The 25,494-nt window shown below is 46.8% G+C and overlaps 1 protein-coding gene across 3 annotated transcripts in view; it reads left to right on the top strand.

The window, feature by feature from the left end:
• Positions 1-25,494, top strand: part of MTR (5-methyltetrahydrofolate-homocysteine methyltransferase) — a 131,143-nt gene that overhangs the window by 95,654 nt on the left and 9,995 nt on the right. For 2 of the 3 annotated variants that reach the window (XM_042961189.1, XM_042961188.1), the window contains exons 29-33: positions 152-348; positions 2,716-2,916; positions 3,532-3,724; positions 5,005-5,117; positions 5,564-5,646. In XM_042961189.1, coding sequence (XP_042817123.1) covers positions 152-348; positions 2,716-2,916; positions 3,532-3,724; positions 5,005-5,117; positions 5,564-5,646 — 787 coding nt within the window. Of the gene's footprint in view, positions 1-151; positions 349-2,715; positions 2,917-3,531; positions 3,725-5,004; positions 5,118-5,563; positions 9,128-25,494 lie in introns of those variants that run through there. The other variant, XM_042961190.1, reaches the window with a different exon arrangement.

Here is a 25,494-nt window from a genome sequence, read left to right as displayed (position 1 = left end):
TGCTGCTCACAGGCACCAGTGCAGTATTTGAGGGGAAAGGAGGGTGACCAGAGACGATGGCTCAGGAGGGGTGGTGGCTTGAGGAAGAAGTGGTTTTCGCTGACAATCATTGGCACTTTTAGGTGAATTCTTAACGGTGTTTTCCTAATAGGTGAAGAGGCCAGAAAAGTCTATGATGATGCCCAAACCATGCTGACGGCGCTGATTGGTCAAAAGAAGCTCCGAGCCAGGGGCGTGGTTGGGTTCTGGCCAGCGCAAAGCGTGGGAGACGACATCCACCTGTACGCGGAGGGTGCGGAGCCCCAGGCTGCAGAGCCCATCGCCACCTTCCACGGGCTCAGGCAGCAGGTACGGAGCCGCACTGACCACCCCGCTGCTGCTGCTTTGGTGGAAGCACTGAAAAAGCGTAAATAAGAATTAAATAAGTCTGAGCTTTGTGCAAATGACAGGGCTGCCCCAGCTCCCCCCCAAATGACCATGCACAGGCCCGAGGCCAAGGCGTTTGTGAGGACGATGGAGAGAAGCAGCCAGTGTGGGTGGAGAGGCTGGCCCCTTGGGCACCGGCGGGACTCATGGGTGAGGAATGCCGCCGTTGCCTCGGTCGTCACACACAGACGCACCTCTTGTTCCCAAACCTGGGTTTGCAGGCATGCGTGTTATTTAAAACAGGCTGGGGGCTCCCTTTCTGAAGGGGAAGACAGGTGGGGACAAACATTTGCTGCATGTCTGGGCGGTGCCAGGTGCTCTAGAGGTGCTGAACGGACCATCGTGTTTCACATCCACACGGCCTTGCTGCGGGCAGTCCACATCTCCATCCTGCAGGGGCAGGAACGGAGGCCGATGGGATGGAACTAAGTGCTTAGCATCCGGCCTGTGCGCACTGGCTTCCCTCGGCACGGCCGCCTCTCATGCTCACCCTGTGACAGTACAGACGTCCTGTGTGTGTCCCGTAGCTGCTACAAAATACAGTTGTCCCCATCCAGAATTGGAACCAGGATGCACCAGGGTCGTTAACAAAGGGTCGCGGTGAATGACCCTGTGTCACTACCGTTTCGGGTCGTTCAGAAGCAGAGCAGTGTTACTGCTTTTAATCATCACCGCGATGTGTTTCATAACGATAGTGTTTTAACGGTCACCGCATCTGAAGGGCTTCTTAAACTCGGGACGTAAAATGATGCCACGATAGGATCACCAAAGGCAGCTGTACCATTCCTGTGTGCACGGGGTGCCGACACCATAGGCCACAAGGCAGCAGGCTCCACGTTCCCGCCCCTGCTCGCTAGGGAGCTGGTCGCTTGGCTTTCTCGGGTATGATTCGGCTCGAAGGCCTCCGCCCAGTTTCTCATCCTTCAGGTCCTGCGTCCTCTGATCTCTTGTTACGTCCAACCATTCATGTCCTAACCAGGCAGGCTGTGTCAGGGCGTTTAGTGTAATGACTTCGCAATGTGCATTTAGTACCCATTCCGATAGCTCTTTCTTCCAGCACTCCGGAAGATTCTGGCTGCTCTGGGAGTCTTCAGTCTCAGTGGCTCTGGTGGCAGTCTCTTCTTAAGTGCTGTGGGGCTCTATGACCTGTCTCCCCTTGTGGGGCCAGGAAGCTTTGTGTCTCCCTCTGGCTTTTGTTAGCAGAGAATGTACAGCTGGAGAGCCACTTCTCCCCACATAGCCGTCCCCATCCCCGAGCTTGGTGACATTTCCACAGGCTGTTATCAAACACCTTCTGGCCGGCAACCGTTTAACCACTTCCTGCCCAGCGTCGGTGAAGCTGTGCCTGTTTCCAGGGCCAGCAAGCAAGTGAGCCCTGTAGCTTCTGGTGCCGCCCACCGAGTCCCTGACTGGTCCTGTGCCCTACGGCAGTCAGGGGTATACACTGAGGTGCCGGACCCCACACCTGCCGCCGTCTGACCCTGGGCTACCGGTCACGCTCTGTCTGCCTCAGCTTCCTGGCTGTGAAATGGAGCTGGTGGCATCACGTATTTCCTTCACACGGTTGTTGACAGCCTTAAATCAGTGAATTCCTGTAAAGCACCAGCCAGGAGTGTAGTGAGCACTCAGTAAATAGCAGTTTCAGGTGTTTACCTTCTCCGTAAGTATTTGTGGATTGTGAAATGTGTTTGAGACCTGATTTGTCAGTGGGGTGAGAGGCGAGACTCTCAGAAGCCGGTCCGGCTCAGTGCTCAGTTCGGTTCCAGGCTGGCCCAGGCGCGTCCTCGGCCGTCTCCTGAGCCGCTGCCACGGTGGGCGGTATGTGGCCCTTGGCTCGTGGCCGGGAGCTTGTCGAGCCGCGTCTGTCAACGTGAAGCAGAGGCTTGTACATTTGGTGGGTCCCTTTTGGATGCCGCTTCAGGGTCTAGTGTTGATCTGGAATTGGAAACACTTACGGGGAAATTTTTTCTGATATGAATGCTTGAGGTTCCAGTTTCTAGCACCGTGCCTGGAGGCACTCGGGAAATGTTTGGTCCATGTGTGAGTGAGCAGATTCAGTGGTTTCTTGACCGTATGTCATGTCCTGTCTTGCGCTTTTTCAAAATCTAATTTCATTTGTTTATTCAACAACTATTTGCCGAATACTCACTTTGTATCCTGCCCTCTTCTAAGTGCTGGGGGTGTAACCGTGAACAAGACAGACACCCCTGTTTGAAGCTTAGGGCCATCTGCAGAGACCAGACTGCTGTCCCGTGCTAATCACCCGTCTGGCCACTGGTTGCTTTTCAGGCCGAGAAGGACGCCGCCAGCGCAGACCCCTACTACTGCCTCTCAGACTTCATCGCGCCACTGCACTCGGGCGTCCGCGACTACCTGGGCCTGTTTGCCGTTGCCTGCTTCGGGGTGGAGGAGCTGAGCAGGGCCTATGAGCAGGAGTGTGACGACTACAGCAGCATCATGGTCAAGGCCCTGGGAGACCGGCTGGCCGAGGTAGCGCCACAGCGCTGGGCGGGGTGGGGAACCCCAGTTCCGTGCCGTCGTTTGGAGCCGTCCTCGGACCTGTGACCTCTTTGCTGCGGTTCTTGTCTCTCCCGAGGAGCCTGAAAGATTCAAAACCGCTTCCTGTGTCAGGGCCCCTCGCTGTCATGTTGGCATCCTCTGTGGCTTCCCCATCTTCCTGTGCGTGGTGGGGTCACCTGAGCCAAGCAGAGGTCCCCTCCTCTTCCCCTGAGGCTGACAGCGGAGGACCTGGAAGCAGTAACTGGCTTCTCCTCGTGGCCCCTGTCCGCTGTAGACCATCAGGGAAGTGTTTCAGTTCAAGGGCCTGGAGTCCTTGGACCGTTGAATATGATACGTCAGAGCCCAGGCTGAGGCCAAGGCCGGCCACAGAGCAGCCAGTGAAACGACAGGCAAGCCGAGAGCCCAGCCTGTCTGCTCTTGCCTGCTCCGTCCTGGTGGTGGTGCGGGGGGGGGGGGGGGGTGGGGGGGGGGGTGGAGGGGTGCCCCAGGGGTGCCCCGGACTCCCCTGACGGCCTCTGGGGCACCGGGGGGCACCGACGTGGGGGTCCCCCGCCTCTGCCCAAGCACGCCTCTCCCTGGCTGCAGGCCTTTGCGGAGGAGCTCCACGAGAGGGTCCGCCGGGAGCTGTGGGCCTACCACAGCCACGAGCAGCTGGACGCCGCCGACCTGCGCAGGCTGCGCTACGAGGGCATCCGCCCGGCTCCTGGCTACCCCAGCCAGCCCGACCACACCGAGAAGCTCACCATGTGGAAACTGGCCGACGTGGAGCGCTGCACGGGTACGTGCCTGGAGCTGGTGAGCGCCGTCCCTCCCCGTCAAGGACACGGGTGTGCGGTTACCCCCGTGACGCACAAATCTGGAATCACAGAACCCCATCCTTTCTCACCTCTAGCTGTGTGTCATAGTATTTTACGTCCATATCATTATGCCACAATCTTTAAACACTTTTTTTAATGTTTATTTATTTTTGAAAGACAGAGAGAGACAGAACAAGTTGGGGAGGGACAGAGAGAGAGGAGACACAGAATCCGCAGCAGGCTCCAGGCTGTCAGCACAGAGCCCGGCACGGGGCTCAAACCCGTATACTACGAGATTATGACCTGAGCTGAAGTCAGACACTCAATCGACCGAGCCACCCAGGCGCCCCGCTCCCCCATCTTCAGGTTGATCACTTTCAGTTGCTTTCTCTCCACCGAGGACATGAGAATTTAGCTCGTCATACTCCCCCGCATCCCTCCTGCCCTGTGTCCTGTCACAGGGCTGTCACTGTTGTTATCTCCAGTAGCGACCTTCGTGACCTTTAGTACCAGAGTCCACACCACCTCCTCCTCCTCCCATCGCTCACAGACTGTCTCTGGACACTGGTCTTGCATCAGGCCCAACCCGCCGCTCAGCTCTTTCCTCTCTTGGCTTTCACTCTTTATTGACACAATTCACAGTTTCAGTGGAATTAATCGGTAATCAGAAGCATGCCATCAGTGCCGATGAAGTGACAGGAACGTGGGTTTAGGTGAGGGACGGAGGCATTTGCATGTGGGTTGGCAGGAATGGCGTGGACTCCCGGAGCCATAACATATGGATTTGAGTGCTTCCCTGCCATCAGCTATCTGCTGATCTCTGGCAGAGCATTTCTTTCCCCTCTGCCGCTCTGTTCCCCGTCCGTGAGATGCATGGCTTAGAGGACGTGGACAGCCCTGGTGTTCCCCCAGAGTTCCCAGCTCCTAGGAAGCATCTCTTGTGAGTCCTGCCGTGGGCTCCTTCTCAGCGTGTGGCCGTCCAGGAGCCTGGGGTTCAGATGGAGCTTTCCTCGCGGGGTTGGGGCTCCTCGTCTGGGAGCCCAGGTGGAGGCGCAGACAGAGGCCTCTGTAGTCGATCCTGGAAGATTGATTGGGGGGGGGGGTACATCCACTTGGCAGGAATTGCCACATCTTTCATGCTGTGTCATGTGTCCCCCTGGAAGGCATGAGCTCCCTTCCATTCACGTGTTCAGCAAGAATGGCTGATAGCTTGTGCGGGGCACTGAGGCAGTGACCGTGTTTCCCACGTTGCTCTCTCTAGGCATCAGGTTAACAGAATCTTTAGCGATGACACCTGCTTCAGCAGTATCTGGCCTCTACTTCTCCAATTTGAAGTCCAAATACTTTGCAGTGGGGAAAATTTCCAAGGACCAGGTGAGTTAGCTGTTCCATTGTGTATGGCTTCCCTAGATGCCGGTCCTGTTTTAAATGGAACCGTGGAGCTGGTTTTATCTCACGTGGGAATGAGAATACTAAGGGGAGAAAGTGCGACAAAATTTACTCCAGTCAATGTCTTAAATTGTTTCAGCCCGTTACCCCGATTCTCGCCCTCCCATTTACACATAGACACCCCCACGCCCAGCACTCATACCCACAGTCCAGTCAGCCTCCAAGGACCACATACGCACTGCATGTTGTTTTCTGCCCAGAGAATAAGGCGACTCGGTGAACAGATAGATCTCCATCCCTGTTGAACTTCAGAGATTGCTATTAAGACAAGAAATGGAAGGCATTTAATGTTTCTTGGCAGATCCCGTGGAAACTTCACTTCAGAAGGTCTTATCGTTGTGGTTTGATACGCTGCTTTTAATCTTTTGCAGATTGAGGATTATGCTTTGAGGAAGAACATGTCTGTGGCTGACGTTGAGAAATGGCTGGGACCCATCTTGGGATACGATACAGAGTAACTTCTATTTAAAAATCCTTTTTTGCACTTGATCCTCACGGAAATACAATCTAGAGTGCCTTTAAAAACAACAGTAGCAACAGACACGCGGGTCTCAGGTCTCTGTCCTGTGACATTCGCTCTGCCTCAGGGTTCGGAAGATTGACTGGTGGGACCGTGTGGAGGATCAGGGCCTTCCTGTGTCCTTGGGAAACCAGGGTCTTTTCTGGGGGACCTTGACTGAGGAGCAGTAAGCCGGTGTCTCTAGCGGTGTCCCCGGTCTTTCAGGGACAAGGATAAGCTGGAGATAGAGGTCTTTTGCATTTCAAAGCAAGGCAGTTTGCTTGTTTCATTTTTACTCTGGGTTGAGAAGGCCTCTTATTTTTTTCTTTTTCTCGCTCTCTTAGAAAAGAGCCTGAAGCTTAGCTGAATAGAGAAATGTATAGAAAAATGTGACCCCGGGGCAAAGTCACACTGTGTGAAGCGGGTGTTTTAATCTGGAAGGGTGCAGCGATGAACTGACAGGGAACGGAGTGCGACCCTGTGCTCTATCAGGAAGACCCCATCTTCGAAAGTCGTGATTACGTGGGTGCAGAGTCCCCTTGGCAGGAGGCCGTTGACTAGCCGTTTGCCCCTGTGTGGCCAAATACGGTGGGTTCTCCTACCATTTCCATCTTCTAATTCCTCATTCCCTTGCCCCGAGGGGGAAGAGGAGATAGGGAGATAGCAGGGCTGCTGAGGGTCGCTAACATCTCAGAGCCGTTTTCTGGAGCGGAGCAGGCTTCCTGGCCGAGTTGTTCTGGGTGGAGTTGGATGGGTGAAGAGCATTGTGATCCCACTCAGTCTGTCTGCACTAACCCAGCTGCAGGTTCCTGCAGTGTAGACCTGGCCCCCCAGGGCTGCTTGGTGAACGGTAGCCTCTGTGGGGTTCAGGGGGTAGTGCCCCGAGCTCGGCACGCAGTGAGTCCTCCTGGAAAGGGTGGCAGATTGATGGAGGTGGAAAGACACTGGGGAGTGCGGGTGGTGATGGCGGTGCTGACTGCACGAGAGGCCCTTTCTGGGATTAGAACCCCGTTTACACTGCGGCTGGGACAGAGAGCCTGCCTCCCGGGTCCCGTGAACCTTGGTACCCATTTTCTGTGTGACGGCCACCTCCCTCGCTCTCGGGGGGTGAGCCGGCCCCGCTTCCCAGAGCAGCTCTGTCAGAAGTGCATTCAAGGACCTTAGAGGTGAAGGGGGAACCGTAGGGAACGAGACCCCCGCGCATGTGCAGCGTGCACACGCGGACGCACAGAGCTGCCCCCCTGTCAGCCGTCCCGGGCCCACGAGGCAAAAACAGCCATGGACTTTACGTGCACTTGGTCTCTTGAGTGAGCATGGGACTCAGTTTCCCCAGGCACTTAGCTGGAGGACTTACTTTCGGTTCCATAGCAGGTGTGTCATTCTTGGTACATTCTTCTGTGAGTAAGAAGACCTCCTCCGGGTAGTTGAGTGTATTTTGTCAGAGTTACAGTTGTTAAGTCTCCTGATTTCATTCGATAGTTGCCATCTCTTCCCTCAGCTGGTTATGTGGTAGAATGGCTTCCTTTTTTGTTGTTGTTGTTAAATTTATTTATTTATTTCGAGAGAGAGAGGGTGAGCGAGTGTGAGCGAGCAAGGCCAAGAGCGTGACCCAAGCTGAAAGACGCTTAACCGACTGCCCTTAGAATGGCTTCCTTAAATGTACTGTTTATATAATCCCATGACGGATGCCTTTTTTCCTAGAGACAGAAACAATTGGTGCGAGTTCGAGTGCCTGTAGGTTCGTGAAAGAATGTAAGCTACAGGTTGAAAACCCCTCCCTTCCTAAATGTCAGGCCACTTCGAAGGCAGGGAGGTGGCCGTTCTGAACTCGGGGTCTTTTCCATGTCGGTGCCTGCATGTCCAGAATCTCTTGTCACCATCAGTGGGCGTCGTCATTTCACTGAGGATCCCACCTTATTTTTCCTTCCAAAGAGGCCCTTGCTTGGAATCTTCCCCTCTCTCTGCTGCACTGAGGAGTCTGATTTGTCAGGTGGTGGTGAGAGCAGGTTTATGAAACCCCACTTCCTCCTTTGAGATGTTCCCCGACATCCTGTCTACATTTATGGCTGAGTTCACATAGAGAGTAGTCCGCCGCCTTTCTGGTTCTCTCTGGTATGCGTTCGACATATAGTGCCTCCCACCTTCTCCCCGCTTCTCTCCTGAATCCAGTGAGGTTAGGTTTTTACCTGCCTCTCCTGGCATCAGTGACCTCTCGGGTCAGACCCAGTGGCCTTCCCAGTGATTCTCATCCCTGTGGGCTTGAACAATACAGACCACTTCCTTCAACACCCTCCTTTCCCTGCTTCCCCCCCTTGACACCACTCTCTGATTCTCCTTCTGTGTCTCTGATCACTTCTCAGCCATTTTCCTAGTTTTTCTTCCTCTGCCCATTTAAACCCTGGTGTCCTCAAGGGCTGGTCATCAGCGACCTTCTTCGCCGGTATAGTTTCAGTGGACGATCTCATGGACTCAGTGTCTCCATCTAAGCTTGTCCTGCAGAGCACAGCATACATCCCACAGCCCCTTCCAGGAGGGCACGCAGACACCTCAGACCCAGAGTGTCTCACCTTCTCACAAACGGTGAGATTCAGTCATGAACAATAGTGCTGTCGCTCCAGCAAGAGCCCTCACACTCAGCCCATATCGCCTTTGGCTTACACTGTAGCAGGTGTCCGAAGAGTTAGCACACAGAAGACACCGAGCCTACTTTAGTGGGGATGGCGGTAGAGAGATATCGGGAAGGCGATGCTTAGACGAAGGCCTGATCTGGGACCCGTGGGATAAAGGTGAAGATGCAAGGTAGGAACAAGTGAAGAGCCGTCTTTGTTTGTGATCAGGAATATTAATGCAGTATAGGTATCACATCTCTCCAGATTGGTCTATAGGTTCAATGCCATTTCCAACAGAAATTACAGTAGCGGTTTTGTCACATGGGACAGGCAGATATTTAAATTTATGTGGAAAAAGCAAAGCACTCAGAATGACTGGATGCTTCTAAACGGGAAGCAGAGTTTACGAGGTAGTGAGTTTTGTCGTATGTGGTGCCGAGATGGGCATGCTGAGCAGTGCCCTAAAATACGGAGCCTGGAAAATAACCCTTGTGCGTGTTGACCTTCGAGACAAGGCGGTGGTGGCTGGGCGCATAAGAGACGGACAGGATGACTCCATCTGTGGTGCAGAGCTGTGCCTACCGTATGGAAAGAGCGAAATTTGATTTCTGCCTCATGTGTTGTCTAACAACCAATTCCAAATATATTAAGGTCTTAAATACAAAAAAAAAAAAAAAATAGCGTTTACACGAGCAAACCTTAGGGCAGGAAAGAATCCCCTGAGACATAAAGGACTAATCACAAAAGAGAAGATGATTGTATCAACTTTTTAAATTTTTTTTTTTTCAACGTTTTTTATTTATTTTTGGGACAGAGAGAGACAGAGCATGAACGGGGGAGGGGCAGAGAGAGAGGGAGACACAGAATCGGAAACAGGCTCCAGGCTCCGAGCCATCAGCCCAGAGCCCGACGCGGGGCTCGAACTCACGGACCGCGAGATCGTGACCTGGCTGAAGTCGGATGCTTAACCGACTGCGCCATCCAGGCGCCCCTTGTATCAACTTTTTAAAATAAAGACTTACATTAAGCTGATAAACCACTTAAAGTAGGGAAAAGACAAGTCCTGACTAGAGGTGTTTATAATACAATTAATTGACAAAGGATTAGCAAGCAGAATATATGGAGGGTGCCTATTTAAGAAACAAACCCAACAGAAAATTAGACGGAAAAGGCATTTCACAGAAGAGGAAGTACACATGGCTTATAAATAAGTAGAAGGATGTTCCACAGCAATGGAGATCAGGGAAATACGAATTAAGACCACAGCAAGATCCTATTTTGCATCCGTAACATTTGCAGAACTTGAGCCTGACAGGACCGGGTGCCAGAGAAGTTCTGTGAGAGCTCGCATGGTGTGAGCGCGTGAACACCTCTGCCTCCCAGAGTTGAACCCTTGCATGCCCTAGGATCTGGCTTATGGCTCGGACTGCCCCTTGGAGATCCAACAAACTCTTACCTGTCCCCGGAGGTGTGTGCAACAGTGTTCATAGTAACACCTTTGTGATAGTCAGTAACCAAAAACACCAAAACGTCCATCTGTCTGTAGGAGAATGGTTAAGTAAACTAGGTATAGTCATGCTAAAGGGTATTGTTCAGTAGTAAAAACGGGTGAACTGCAGCTGTACCTGACAATCAGAGTGAATCTCAGGAAATATTACCAAAAAAAAAAAAAAAAAAAAAAAAGCAAGCTCCAGGAGACCATATATGCTATGATGCTATTTTTATTGAGCTCAAAACCAAGCAAAACCAAAGAGTATATTGTCTAAGCATATGTAAACAGTAAAACTATGTTGTAAATGAAGAAAAAACAAAATTCAGCAGAGTAATTAACCCTGAGAGAGGGAAGCCGAGCAGATCTCAGAGGGACACATCGCTGGATGCAGGTTGTTAGTCAGATTCTGGTTCTTGGGTTGTATGGTAGTCGATGGCTGTTTGTGATATTCTTTATAATGTAACAGTTTTATATTTGTGAAATGTATTTAATGCATGTATTAAGTGTATTATAAAATAATAAAGACAAAATAATAAAAATCTGGAATGGTGACTTTTTACATAATACTGCGTATTTGTTAAAGCTGTTTTTTCAGAAAGGAAGGACCTTTCGGCCAGAGTGAACAGCCATGCAGAGGCAGGGGCGGAGGGGGCTTTATGTGCACGCAGTGGTGCCGTGGGGCAAGGGCCAGCGTGGCTTCCCATGGCGGGCTTTGGTGAACAGGTGCACGGCAGCATCATTTGCTGTGGCACAGGATGGAGGGCGGGGGAAACAAATTTGACATTGAACACAGGCACTTGGATGCGTGCCTTTGGAATTTAGGAAGACTGGCCTTAGGATTGGGAGGCTTTGGTATGGAGGTGGAGTTCAGGCTGCAATCGTGGACGGGCAGCTTGTGGAGAATGTGAGGAACCCGAGATAGGGCTGGACTCCAGGACCAGGAGCCACAGGCACAGCTGTGGCATTTTAGGGGCTGCAGGGACCATTGGGGGACTGTTGTTGGGTTGATGATTGAATGGGAGGTGAGGAAGCTCTCTGTTATTTAAAGAACATAGGGTGTTGAGTTTGATAAGCTGTTTATAGATTTTAGATACTAACCCTTTATCAGAGATGTCATTTGCAAATATCTTCTTCCATTCCATAGGCTGCCTTCTAGTTTTGTTGATTGTTTCCTTTGCTGTGTGGATGCTTTTTATTTTGATGAAGTCCCAGTAGTTTGTTTTGCTTTTTTTTTTTTTTTTTTTTTCCCCCACATGCCTTAGGAGACATACTTCTTACTAAAGAAGTTGCTCTGGGGCGCCTGGGTGGCTCGGTCAGTTAAGCGTCTGACTTCGGCTCAGGTCATGATCTCACGGTCCGTGGGTTCGAGCCCCGCGTCGGGCTCTGTGCTGACAGCTCAGAGCCTGGAGCCTGTTTCAGATTCTGTGTCTCCCTCTCTCTGACCCTCCCCCGTTCATGCTCTGTCTCTCTCTGTCTCAAAAATAAATAAACGTTAAAAAAAAAAAAAAAAAGTTGCTCTGGCCGAGGTCAAAGAGGTTGCTGCTGTGTTCTCCTCTAGGCTTTTGATGGTTTCCTGCCTCACATTTAGGTCTTTCATCCATTTTGGATTAATTTTTGCATACGGTGTGAGAAAGTGATCCAGTTTCATTCTTCTGCATGTTGCTCTCCAGTTTTCCCGGCACCACTTGTTGAAACTCAACACCCAAAAAACAAATAATCCAGCTAAGAAATGGGTAGAAGACATGCATAGACATTTTTCCAAAGAAGACCTACAGGTGGCTATAGACACATGAAAAGATGCTGAACATCACCCATCATCAGGAAAGTACAGATCAAAACCATGATGAGATACCACCTCACACCTGTCAGAATGGCTAAAATTAACAACACAAGGAACAACAGGTTTGGCAAGGATGTGGGAAAAGGGGAACCCTCTTGCACTGTTGGTGAGAATGCAAACTGGTGCAGCCACTCTGGAAAACGGTATGGAGGTTCCGCAAAAAGTTAAAAAAAAGGATTACCTATGATCCAGCAATTGCAGTACTAGGTGTTTACCCAAAGGATACAAAAATATTATTTCAGAGGGACACATGCACCCCGACGTTTATGCAGCCTTTTTAACAGTAGTCAAATTGTGGAAAGAGCCCAGATTTCCAATGACTGATGCATAGATAAAGAAGATGTGTATAATGAAATCTTGCCATTTGCAACGACATGGATGGAGCTAGAGTGTATTATGCTAAGTGAAATAAGTCAGAGAAAGGCGAGTTACCATATGATTTCACTCATGTGGAATTTAAGAAAGGAACCAGTGAACATAGGGGTAAAAAAGGCAAACCATAAAAGACACTCTTAACTACACAGAATAAACAGGGGCCTTGGGGGGGGGGATGGGCTAAATGGGGAATGGGCATTAAGGAGGACACTTATTGGGATGAGTACTGGGTGTCATATTTAAGGGATGAATCACTGAATTCTCTTGAACTAATATTACACTATATATTAACTAACTGGAATTTAAATAAAAACTTGAAACAAAAAACTACATTGGAGCAGAAGAAAGAATGGAGAGAGTATTTTGATATAGAAAAGGGCTTTCACGCCAAGGGGAAAATACAAGTTAAGAGCGTTATAGATAGTGCAGAAGTAAGAAAATACCTATCTTTTAACCTAAGTCCAGAGAGACTTCCATCTCACAGTCCCCCACATTTCAAACCTGGGAGTTGTCCCTGCCCTCTCTTTTTCTGAACCTTCACATCCAGTTGGTTGCCGTACCCTGATGATTTTACCCACTAAATAGCTCTCAGCCCCTCTCTCCTCCCCTGCCCAGGCTAAGATTCTTATTTCTCCTCTGGACTCAGAACACCAAGAGGGTATCCTGGACTCGAACAGCTGTTACCATGAGCTCTCGGAACCTTTATGTATGCCCACCTGGCCCTGTTCCCCAGATCAATATGTCCCCCTCGCCAAGGATATGTCCAAGGTCCTTACACACTTTCGATAATCATCTCCTGCATGCCCTGTAGGAGGTATCTTCTTACGTGGTCTCCTCCCCCTGACATAACCGCCCCCCCCCCACTCCATCCATGGGCTTCAGGAAAGCTTTCAACCTCCCTGCTGCAAAGCTACATGACCCCTCTTCCTTCCTGCAGTAGCAACGTGCGAATTTCCCACTGCTGTCATGGTGACAGAATAATCTATGTCCCCATTAGGCTGTGATTCTGAAAGGGCAGGTTGGAATCCTTGTTCATCTTGGTATTAGTGTGTCTCACTAGAGCTTGGTTCCTGATACGTGCTCAGTAAAGGTTGGCTTGAGTTGACGAGCAGACTCTCTCAGGGGGACAGTGTTTTGCGGGGAGAGCATTCTGTGAAGCTCCATGAGGGCGGGGGCCAAGGCTCGCTGCCTGGGCTCCAAACCCCCAGAGCCTAGCCCAGCACCGGCCGTGTGGTTCCCTACATGGAGTGTTCTAAGTGAGCAGAGGGAGAACCGTGGTGATTTTCTCTTGCTCAGAAGGAGACTGGGACATAAACGGTCTAGTACCCTCCACACCCACCTTCAGGATTTCGTCGTAGCAGAAACAGCCCTGCTGATGCTCTCTTTACTGCCCCTTGAAGATAGCACATGGGCGGCCTGCAGAAAAGTCACCTCACTTCAAGCTCACGTCATGGCCACACGTCAACTGTACGTGTTGTCCAATTACAGAACACAGGGTATATTAGAATTCCATATGTGTGTCTAAAAAAATGCTAGTATGTGCACTGAAAATACCTAGAAGGTTATACAAGAAATTCTCAAGTGGTTACTTTTGGGGAATGGGATTGGGGGGCCAGCGGGGAGGGACTCAGGGTTTGGGTATCTCTCATTCTTTCTACACGGCTTCAGTTTTATAACAAGCATCTATTGTTACCCTTTTAAAAAAAGACGAGCGTGGCAACAAAGCCAGCTTGAAATAGATGTGATTTTGAATAATCTGAAAAGTTAGGATTTTAATCAATTCAGCCCTAGACGTGGTCCCATTTCTCAACACATGGAATATCTCATTCCATTTACATACTCCCTTCAAAATGTGATTTTCAAAGATATCTTTTGCCTCATTCTTTGCTTTTAAGTATTATTACAGCCTTTTGGAGACTCATAAAACAAGTGATTTTCTGTAATTATTGCCTAGAAAAGGGTTGGATCAAATGATTTTTGAGAACCTTAAGATTAGATGTTACACGAAATGGAAGAAACAAAACCAGACAGATTGATGAATGATGTTTATCACAGTCTCTGCTTTCCATGATGCAATACATAAGTCAGCCTGCAGAATGTGAAGCTGTTGGCAGCTGAGGAAGGAACTTTGAACTTTTTACAATCCTGTTTGTTCTTTTACCCAGAGGGAAACTCAGAAGAGAGAAAAGTGACATTTCCTTCTGAATTATCTGAAGGAATTTCAATGCTCACCCATCTGTAATCACGTGGGATTGTTCATTTTATTACGGAAGACCCATGTATTTTGTGCATGTTTTCAGTGAAAACCTGGGAAATCCATTTGTCTTGGTGGATAGTGCTAAATATCATTAATGAAACATAGTTTTCCCTGATGTGATAGATTGTTTTTCAACTGTGTTGAAATGAGCACATCAAAAAAATCTGAGGAATTTCAGTGAGGGGCTCCTGGGTGATGCAGTCAGTTAAGTGTCCAACTTCAGCTCAGGTTATGAACTCGCGGTTTTTGAGTTTGAGCCCCCATTGGGCTCTGTGCTGACAGCTCAGAGCCTGGAGTCTGCTTTAGATTCCATCTCCCTCTCTCTCTGACCCTCCCCCACTCATGCTCTGTCTGTCTGTCTCTCAAAAATAAATAAACATTAAAAAAAAAAAAAAAGAATGTCAGTGGAAAATACCCGAGTGTCAGAAATGCTCAGTTATTTTTTTAAATACTGTAACTCTTTTGAGAAAAGGGAGTAGTTAGCTCCAAGTCCTGTTTCAATGGCGTGTCTCCTCTAAAACTTCTATTCAGTCATCATCGGTTTTCTCCGTGCATTGCCGTGGGCAGGCTGTAACAGATCTGCTCAAACTGCTCAGGAAGTTGAAGCTAAGTGAGAGTTTGGTCATTAGCAGAGCCAGTGTTGGTTCCTGCTTTGCAGAATCCCATTTCCCCCACAATGTGCCATCAAGTTAATTAAGTTTTGAATACAGTTAGGGATCAAATGTCAACGAGTGAATATATTCCGTCCCACCCCCAAATTGGTGAGTTATAATGGAAGGAGGTCGGTACAGTTAGAAGTTGGGTCCCTCTCAGCTTGGCATAGGGATGGGTTTGGGTACAATTCTCTTCTGTAATTAGAAAAATGATCAATAAATGGAAAATATTCATGTTTCCCACTCTGTGCCTTATTACCCACCAGACTAGATGAGTTGAGAGAAGAACCCTGTGAAAACTTACAAGCCCTCCATCTGCCTGCTATAATTGACCATCATGAAGAAAACAGTCAAAAACAAACCTTTATCAGAAAGTTGGAGGCAAGGAGGCATGGTACCTATTCTGTTTGCTGAGCTCCTCAAGGAAGAAGAGTATTTGCAATAGTTAAAGCCAGAACCAAAAATTGAGAAATTCCGTCAGGCATGTAGTGGGAATTTAAATATTTCTTGGATGGACGAAATCGTATTAAAAGCTCAAACATCAAGAAACCAGCTAGAAAGGGAGATAAATCAGAGAAAGACAAATACTGTATGATACCATTTGTATGTGGAATTAAAAACAAAGAAATGGTATGTGACATGATAAGGGTACGAGCTGAGCTACTGTGAAAATCCTACTATAATATATAAACGTATCAAGCCACACATCGTAGGTCTTAGACTTACACAGTGTTATATGTCAGTTATAGCTCAATAATAATAATCATAGCTAGGACTCCCTGGAGCTTTTCCAGACACAGGTTTGCTGCACCTGTTCAATGCAGGGAGACAATTGGGCAGAAACAAAACTGATGCATCCACCAGTGGCCTTTCCAAAATCTACTACTCAGTGATCACTGATCTCCATCACAATGAGTCACAAGTATTGCAATATTCCTGCAGTGCCTTCTGAATCATCAAAGACTTGTTAAAATTCGGCATGACTTCAGTATTAAGTACATTTTAGTGCGAATTACTATATTTGAAGGTTGGCCACCCAAGTGTGAGAAGTGTGATCCTTCTCCCTTAACCAGAATAGACTAAGAAGAATTCTTCCCCCATCATGTCAGATAACAAGAGTATCTTCTTCTGCTATCACTGTGTGGCAAAAGAGCCAAGCCTGACGTTGTTTAACCCAGAGAAAGGGTTGCTGAAGTGAAGGAGGTTCATCAGGGTGTATGAAAAGATGCAGAAGAAATGTGGTTACAGAGTGAGGGAGTGTGTCGTGACAAGGATGTCAGCACATCCCCTGGAAGCTGAAGGGGCTGGTGCGTGGCAAGGTTGAGTCATTTAGTGCCGTTGACATTGAGGAGGGAGGAAGATGCTAATTTGGGATGGTTTGTATCAGATTAGCAGAAGTAGCTGACTCTTAAGAAAGAGTAATTAATGGGTTTTGTTTAGTGAAAAGTTTATTAGCTTTGGATGCCACCTTTAAGTTTGTGCTCAGTGTGTAGGGTTGGAGCAGATGTGGAAAGGTGATATTTCTGGATGTGGGAAGCCAGGGTAAAACTTTCAAAGAGTTGGATAATGGAAGGAGCAAACATTTGTGGGCATATTTGGGAGGGGGCAGGGAAGAAGTAGGAAAGAATAATGACAGCCCAAACAATGGGGAGAGAGCACAAGGGACTTTACCCAAATATTTTCTTACCAGCATTAGACGGACAAAGCCTGCCTTCTATAGGGAAAAAAAAAAAGTGGGTGGGGCTGTGTTGCTAATCGCTTTGATGTGAATACAGTCATTTCTATCACTCCTTTCAGATAAAAATATGAAAAACTTCTATTATTTTATAGATGTGATTGGTACCTGGCTCTCAGGGCCCTGCTAAGATTTGCAGCCATTTACGTGTACTTTTTTCTTCTCTCACGAGCTCCAACAGTGCTTAAGATCTTACAGACAGGAGGTGCTGGCTGGGCAAGTGCCCTCTCTCTTGCTTTGGCTGAGATCCCCAAGAGGGGAAATGTATACGGTGAGATGACATTTATGCATTCACGCATATTCATTCAATTCATCCATTTATATGCTCATTCATGAGTTTATGTATTGGGCGAGGTCCTGTTCTGGGGCGTCGTGTACAACAGTAGCAAGTGAGTCAGACTTCCTGGGCTCGGGGAGAGTAACATTGTCTGCAGAGTTTGTAGCAGGTGGACTCCCTCCAGTACCTTGTGTCATTCGCATCTTAAACTCAGAATCTCCACTGCAGATTTAAAAGCTGGGGAGGCATCCGTCTCCTGTCTTGGTCTCAAGGGCACGGCTTGGAGGAGTATTGCACCACCCACGTAGGTTTCAGGCCTCTTTCCCAAGATTTTACTGATGCTTCTGAGTGCAACTGCTGGCCGTTAGGAAACTTTGACCGTGGGGCGCCTGGGTGGCTCAGTGGGTTGAGTCCGACTCTTGGTTTCGGCTCAGGTCGTCATCTTGCGGTTGGTGAGATCGAGCCCCGCATCGGGCTCTGCACTGACAGCTCTCTCTCTGCCCCTCGCCTGCTCATGCTCTTTCTCCCTCTCTCTAAAAAAAATAAATAAACTTAAAAAAAAAAAAAAAGGCGGGGGGAACTTTGACCTTTTGCTTTGTCCCCTTACCACCCCCAGTTTTAGACCTCATCAAGTAAGCTTGGTTGCCTTTCTAGCTTAACCCAGCTAGAAACCAGTATGCCATGTCGTGCTGTTGAAAACACGGGTGCATTCCCCGGTGACCTGGTTCTGAACATTAATGTCCTTGTTGCTATGCCAGAACCGGGCACGATAAGTGCACGTGGGCACGGCCAAGCGGCCTCCTCCTGTGTTTGAGAGGGAAGGGCCTGTGATCAGCCACGAGCACAAATGCAGCTCAGCGAATACAGATCCAAGACCAGCTGTCAGGCTTCCCTCCTCCTTATCGCACCACGGCCTCCGGGGGAACAAAAGTGCCCAGGCATCTCCCCCCAAAGATTAACAAACTGTGCTTCCCGAGAGTATTTACTGATAAACATCTGCCTTCCAAAGAGAAACCACTTATTTAACCAACTGCTCTTTAGAGATTAATGATGCAGCCTGCCTTCCTGCCGTCGCTCTCAACCACGATTCCCTTTCTTGTCCTCCTCTTTGTCTTTCCTAAAAATTTGCTTTCTGAGCCTTGGTGCAGAGGAGGTAGCAATTGCACAGTAACATAAATTTTAAAAAGCCCCTGCCTTACTTTACAACATCTTTTTGGTTCTGCCATGAAAGCATATTTATGGTGAGTAAAATCTGTAGAACCCTGGTTTATCACGCTAAACCACTCTGCCCTCAAAGATAAACGCTCTTAACCAGCAGGTCCCCTTCTGTGCTGAACGCCAACCTCAGTTCACGTGTCTTAGCCCTTCATCGGTCACTTGTGTGTGGCTCTCCCGAGATTACATACTGCTTTGTCACTGTATTTACATCACAGGCTGTATGTATTGTCTCTCCAATTAGATTGTGGGGTATTTAAAAGGACAAAACTCTCTCTTCTGCTTTCTTTGTGTGTTTGGAAACTTTGAAGAGAGCAGGTGTTTGTTAATGAATAATCCCCCCAAGATGACCAGTGGTACGAGGGGACTTGGGTTGGACTTCCTGTCTTCTCAGTGGATAGATGCGTGATGAATTATAGTGTATATTCCGTGTTGCTTCATAAATACCTCCCCCCCCCCCCCCCCCCCCCCCCCCCCCGCCAACTCATGCTTCCAACAACTACTAGCTTGGGTGACTTTGGCCAAGTTACATGACCTCTCTAAGCTGCAGCTTCTCCATCGATAAAATGACCATGATGCGAGTGCAAGAACTTGAACGTGGTACTCTCCACAAAGCATCCAGCTGTATGGGATGTGCCAGAAGGCCCTGACTGCCCATTAATCACTATCTCTGGAGAGTAGAGATCCTGTCTTCCTGCCATATTCCCAGCAAGCAGAATATGTAGAGGGACATGTTGTTCAGCACTCAAGGTCAGAGGCTCCAGGGGTGGTCAGTGTGAAGCATCTCCTTTGCAATGAAGAGTGTGTGGATGGCAGGCCTTGATCTCCTTGGAACACGGGCTGTGCCAGGAGGGAGAGGCCAGAGACCGCTGCTGGGGTAGTCGCTGCGCCATCAAAGCTGTCTGCTTGCAGATCCCAGAGCAGGCGCCTCATGCAGTAGGCTGTTCCCAGACCCCCTGGACATAAGCTGCCCCAGTGCACCTGTGTCCTGATGGCTGTCTCTGTGTCTTGTCTTAGTCTCTCTGGACCAAGACCCGCCTGTGGCTGAGCGTCTGCTGGGATGTGGTTGCACACTTAGCACAGTGCCTCACTTTAAAGAAAAGAATCTTCACTAACTGAAGAGTGGTGGTGTAGACCCTTGGGGGAGGTTTAATTTTCTCACTTTTTCACCACGCTACCAAAATAATGGATGCAACATCACATCACACATACCTCATTTACAGACAATGTGTATAAATCTAATTATGAATGCTAGTGGCCCAGGAGGAATTCAGGGAGGAGAGACCTGACTGTGGTAAGACTGGAAGATTTCCAGAAGGAGCCATAAATATTACAGACGAGCCAACTGGGTGCAAACCAAGGCCATGCTGGGAATTGAGATCTGGGTTTTGCGAAATGTCTTCTAACTGCAGCATCACATTTGTGTATATTAACCTTCCCTACAGAGGAGTTTTATTTTAATTTTGACTGGATTCATTCCTGAGCAGAGTCGTAAGTGGGCAACTTACTCTGCTTCTACATCATAGACAACGTTCGTGTTAGGGGATTGACATCTACAGATGGTTTACTCTGGTCGTCGGGAGAGTTACACGAGATTTAGCGAAATCCAACCCACAGCTGGAAAAGCACCTCCAACACACTGAGCTGTATCTGTATTTTAAAAGCCCTTTTAAAAATAAGTAGTATTCAGGGGTACCTGGTCAGTTACGCATCCAGCTTCGCTCAGGTCATGATCTCACAGTTCATAAGTTCGAGCCCTGCGTTGGGCTCTGTGCTGACAGCTCGGAGCCTGGAGCCTGCTTCAAATTCTGTGTCTCCCTCTCTCTGTGTGTGTCCCTCCCCTGTGTTTATGCATGCGCTCTCCCTCTCTCTCTCTCCTTCTCTCTCTCAAAAATTAACATTAAAAAATAGTATTTTTTTATTATAAAACTTGTTCATTGCGAAAAGCATGTTAGCTATATAAAAGTATACAGAGGAAAACGATTCATGATTCTAGAATCCACATTTAGCTACTAGTAATGTTTCATGACATTTCCTTCTGTTGTCTTTCTTCTTTCTTTCCATCCATGTGCGAGTAGGCAGAATAATGGCCCCTAAAGACAGCTGTGTTCTATGGCAAAAGGGTGGATGTTACCTTCTGTGGTGAAGGATGACATCAAATTAAGAATCTTGAAATGGGGAGATTATCCTGCATAGTCCAGTGGGGCCTAAATGCAGTCATGGGTGTCCTTAGATGAGGGAAGCAGGGAGAGATGTGATGCAGAACAAGGCAAGGTCACCAGTGAAGCAAAATGCCACTGGCCTTGAAGATGGAGAAAAGGACCGTGAGCCAAGGAATGCAGGCAGCTTCTAGAAGCTCCAGAAACCGGGAAATGGATTCTCCCCTAGAGCCTCTGGAGACAGCCCAGCACCTGACACCTTGATTTTGGCTCAGTGATACTGATGCCCGATTTCTGACCCACACAACTGTAAGAGACTATGACTGTAGATACCAAATTTATGGTAATTTGTTATAGCAATAATAGGAATGAATACACCATAAATCTTGACAGTTTTTGTTACCTGTTAACCTACTTACCACATACCTTTTTTAATGCAATTTATGTTACTATATATGTATACAAATGCGTATATAACAATAGATACAATATATATTATGTATGCTATGTGTTAATGTTTTATATATATTGTATATATTCATGTCTACATTATTTATTGTGATAAAATATATAACACACCAAATTTACCATTTAAATGTACAGCCCAATGGCATGAAGTACATTAATGTTGTTGTGCAACCACAGCCCCATCTATCTCCAGAAGTTTTTCATCTTCCACAACTGAAACTCTCTCCTCATTAAACACTAACTCCCCACTCCCCCTCCCCTGCCCGCCCCCCCCCCCCCCCCCCCCCCCCAGCCCCTGGCGGCCACTGGTCTACTTTCTGTGTTTATCGATTTGACTCCTCTAGGGGCCTCATAGATTTGTAACTCGTATGATATTCATCCATTTGTGATGGGCATTTCCCGTAATGTCTTCAAGAGTCATTCATTTTGTAGCATGTGTTAAAGTTTCCTTCCTGATTAAGGCTGGATAATATTCCACTGTACTGATAGACCACATTTTGTTTATCCGTTCATTTGTCAACAGACACTCGGGTTGCTTCCGCATTTTGGCCATTTTGAATAATGCTGCTAACAATATAGATGTACCAATATCTGTTTACATTCCTGCTTTCATTTCTTCTGGGTATATACCCAGGAATGGAATTGCTGAATCATGTGGTAATTCTGTGTCTAGTTTTGAGGAACCTCCATACTGTTTTCCACAGTGGCTGCACCAGTTTACATTGTAATCAACAGAGCACAAGATAGTTTTTCCATCTCTTTGCCAACATTTGCTATTTTCTTATTTTTTCTGTAACTGCCATCCTAATGGTGGTTTATACACATATATTTTTATATTACCTTTTTTCCACTCAGTTTTCTATCAGAGCCTTCAAAGATATTTTTGAGGCTTTATAACAATCTATTCTGTGTACTATAATTTATATAACTATTCCTCCTTGTTGAACATTACGCCGTTTCTAATTTTTTGCCATTTAGATTACAAAAGTGTGAGCCTAATTGAGCACTAAACCTTTGCTCACATCTCTGAGAAGATCCTACGAATGAATTATTCAAGGGAGCATCACATTGAAAACTATTGGTGTGTTCAACAAAATTACTTTCCAAAAGGATGTTCCGATCAGCAGACCATGAGAGTACTGAGTAACCCATTTTTAAAATGTATTTTTTTAGGTGCAGAGTATTTCTACAATACAGATTAAGACTACCTGTGGACTTGAACAATCATACTAGCAGAATCAACTTGTTTATTTGGGGGCAGAAGGCTCAGTTTTCAGTGTTGGAATGTTGAATTTAAAGACAGACCTGGTTTTCCCCTTAGAATTCTGAAGTGAGAGAAGTACCATTAAAAAAAAAAAAAAAAAAAAAAAAAAAAAAAAAAAAAAAAGGCTGTTGCTAGAAGAAAATACATAATTTGCAAGCAAGTCATAAGACCTGAGCTCTGTTCTGGCTCCGCCACTAAAAAACCACGTGACTTTGGCAAGTCATTAAAATATCTGGGTTTCGGATGGTTCATTTATGTATGAGTGGGTTCAGTCCTCACATTTCTTTAAGTATCATCTATAATTATGGGTTGTGAGCTCATATCTGGTGGAGTTTTATCTGCTGGAGTCCTTTGGGCTTCGGTTAAAGATGTGTCTCTCTAACTAGTTCTTTCTTTCAGGCATACCAAGGGTATTATCAGCCTGAAATGACTTTTTAATGTGAATCTTGCAATGTAGAAATCCCTACACAAATGTAGTGCAAATGTGTGCAAACACAGGATAGAAAAGGTCCATGGACAAACTCTCAAGGTGGTATTGATTTTGAAGACACTTAAACTTGAAGCACAGGATTAAACCAGAAAGCTCTCTTGTTACATCGCATTGCTGATAGGCCATATTCTTAATTCACGCTTTTACTGGGGACGTCAGCCTGGAGGGTCTGACTCTTGAGAACTTCTGCTCCATTTTTCTACCATGGGTCTAAGTCTTTATTTGTTTATTTTTTTGTCCTAACATGGCTATTAAAATGATAGCTGCTTGGCCATATAGGGGCCAAGGATAGTCCCCCCCGCCCACCCCCCCGCCGACCAAATGTGCCATTTCGATAAATTGATGATTTTAAATTAAGTTACTTAAGAAACAGCCGGTGCAGAAAGGACTCTAAGCCCCCTTTGTCTCCAGAAAGCAGGAAATAAATTTACCACGGAAAAGGCACTTACCCTAAAACTGAAAGGTAAAAAGACATCCTAATTACTAGAGGTAGGGAATTCAGAGTAGAGACGGCTGTACAAACAAGTCTTGTTACTTTGATTACTTCCCCTGCCCAAATTATAGGATTCCTTAGTAATTAAAGCACCTGAAATAAGTCTTCTTTGTCCTACAGTTCTTCACAGATTTATTGTCTGTCTGTCTAAAAAGTATAAAAACTGTCAGCCTCAGTCATTTCTTTAGGTCTCATGGGCTGCCATGTGCACTTAATTAATCTTTGGGTTTTTTCCTCCTGTTAATGTCTCATGTCAATTTAATTTTTAGATGAGCTGGAAAAGTCTTGAAGGATAGAGAAAAAGTCTTCCTTCCCTAACATCTGTCAAGTCCAGCAGAATTCATGAGAGCTGTCTGAACTTCTGCTTTTTGGTTTTGTTTCTGGCTTTTCCCTTAAGGATTTCCCTTACTTTCTTGCCTGTTTAGTTATATATTTATTTATTATTTTTTCTCTCTTTTTAAAAATATACGTCCAAGTCAGTTAGCATATAGTGCAGTAATGACTCAGGAGTGGAATCCAGTGATCTGCCCCCTACATATAACACCCAGTGGTCATCCCAACAAGTGTCCTCCTTAATGCCCCTTGTCCATTTAGCCCATCCCTCCCCACCCAACACCCTGGCGGCAACCCTCAGTTCTCCGTATTTAAGAGTCTCTTATGTTTTGTCCCCCTCCCTGTTTTTATATTATTTTTGCTTCCCGTCCCTTATGTTCACCTGTTTTGTATCTTAAATTTAGTTATATATTTAAAAGGATGTTTATTATATTTTGTGCAACATTTCCAGGCGGGAAGATTCTCAGTTATTGTAATCTACCTTATTGCCAGAAATCGAAGTCAGCTGTTCTATGATTCTGTGCGTATTAACCACTTTCTCCCATTTAGCTAATTTGGATATTTATCTTATTTCAACTTTATGAATTGAGTGTTGAATCCATCCATCATGAATCCATGACGCGTTGGAACAATCCTGACTCAGTTCTCTTGGAAGCGTCTTAGTGAGAGACTGCCTGAAATGCACTAAAAGAGCTGAAAGCTGAGAACTTTAACTTCGATCTGAACTCAGCATAAAGCGATGCAATTGTCCTCCCTCAGACATCTCAGCCAGTGTCACAATATTGGCCATCAAGGTCACTTTTGTTGCAGTGCTAAGCAAGCACGTGTACTGTGTTGTGAAGGAACGAATAGCGTTGTGCATCAGCAAAGTCCAGTCAGTGGTTAAACTAAGGAGACCCGAGTTTCCTCTGTGGCCGGCACTGGGGGAGGTCTGATTGCACTTTGGATTCAGTATACTCTTGGGTTTCTTAGACTCTGGGGATGGAGGCACCTCAAGAACGTAAAAGATGGTCTACTAGTCGGCCTACAGATTATTGAGCCACTAATTGGAAAAATAAAGAATAGTGACTATGTTTCTATCTAGATTCAGTGGAGTAGTTCACAGCAAACTCTATTTTTTCTCTTCCACCGATTTTCTCATTTAAGAAATGGAAATTTTATTCTGGAAAATCTCAAACTTACACAGAAGTGGAACGAATAGTGTAATGACCCCATTGTCATCATCACCCAGTGTTAGGAGCTGAATTGTGTTCCCTCCAAATTCATATGTTCGGAGACATGACTGCAGAATATGAATGTAATTGCAGAAAGGTCCTTTAAAGAAGTAAGTAAACTAAAATGAAATCATACAGGTGGGCTTTAATCCAATATGGTGGTGTCCTTATAAAAGAGGAGATTAAGACAGAGACAATTCATGCACAGAGGAGTGGCCATGTGAGGACACAGGGAGAAGGTGACCACCTGCAAGCCAAGAAAAGAGTCCTCAGAAGAAACGGAACTCGTCGACACCTTGATCTCAGACTTGTAGCCACTGGAACTATGAGGAATTAAATCTCTGAGGTTAATCCATGTTACTTAGTTATGGCCTCTCTAGCAAACTAACGTGCTCAACTTCAACAATTGTTAAAACATGGCTAATCTTTCCTTATCTAACTTCATCTAACATGGACTCCATATTGTAGCAAGTCCCAGACATTATTTCATCTGTAAATTTTTTAGTATGTACCTCTACAAGGACTCCCCCCCCCCCCCCCACAAAAACATGACCACATGGGAATGCAAACTGGTGCAGCCACTCTGGAAAACAGTATGGAGGTTCCTCAAAAAATTAAAAATAGAACTACCCTACGACCCAGCCATTGTACTGCTAGATATTTATCCAAGGGATACAGGTGTGCTGTGTTGAAGGGGCACGTGCACCCCGATGTTTATAGCAGCACTGTTGACAATAGCCGCAGTATGGAAAGAGCCCAAATGTCTATCGATGGATGAATGGGTAAAGAAGATGTGGTATATATATACAATGGAATATTACTCGGCAATCAAAAAGAATGAAATCTTGCCATTTGCAACTACGTGGATGGAACTAGAGGGTATTATGCTAAGCGAAATTAGTCATAGAAAGACAAATATATGACTTTGC

The sequence above is a fragment of the Panthera tigris genome, chromosome D2 (genome assembly GCF_018350195.1).
Source record: "Panthera tigris isolate Pti1 chromosome D2, P.tigris_Pti1_mat1.1, whole genome shotgun sequence".
Taxonomy (NCBI): domain Eukaryota; kingdom Metazoa; phylum Chordata; class Mammalia; order Carnivora; family Felidae; genus Panthera; species Panthera tigris.
Note: the sequence above shows the minus strand (reverse complement) of the source record. Positions and strands in the feature narration are given on the sequence as shown.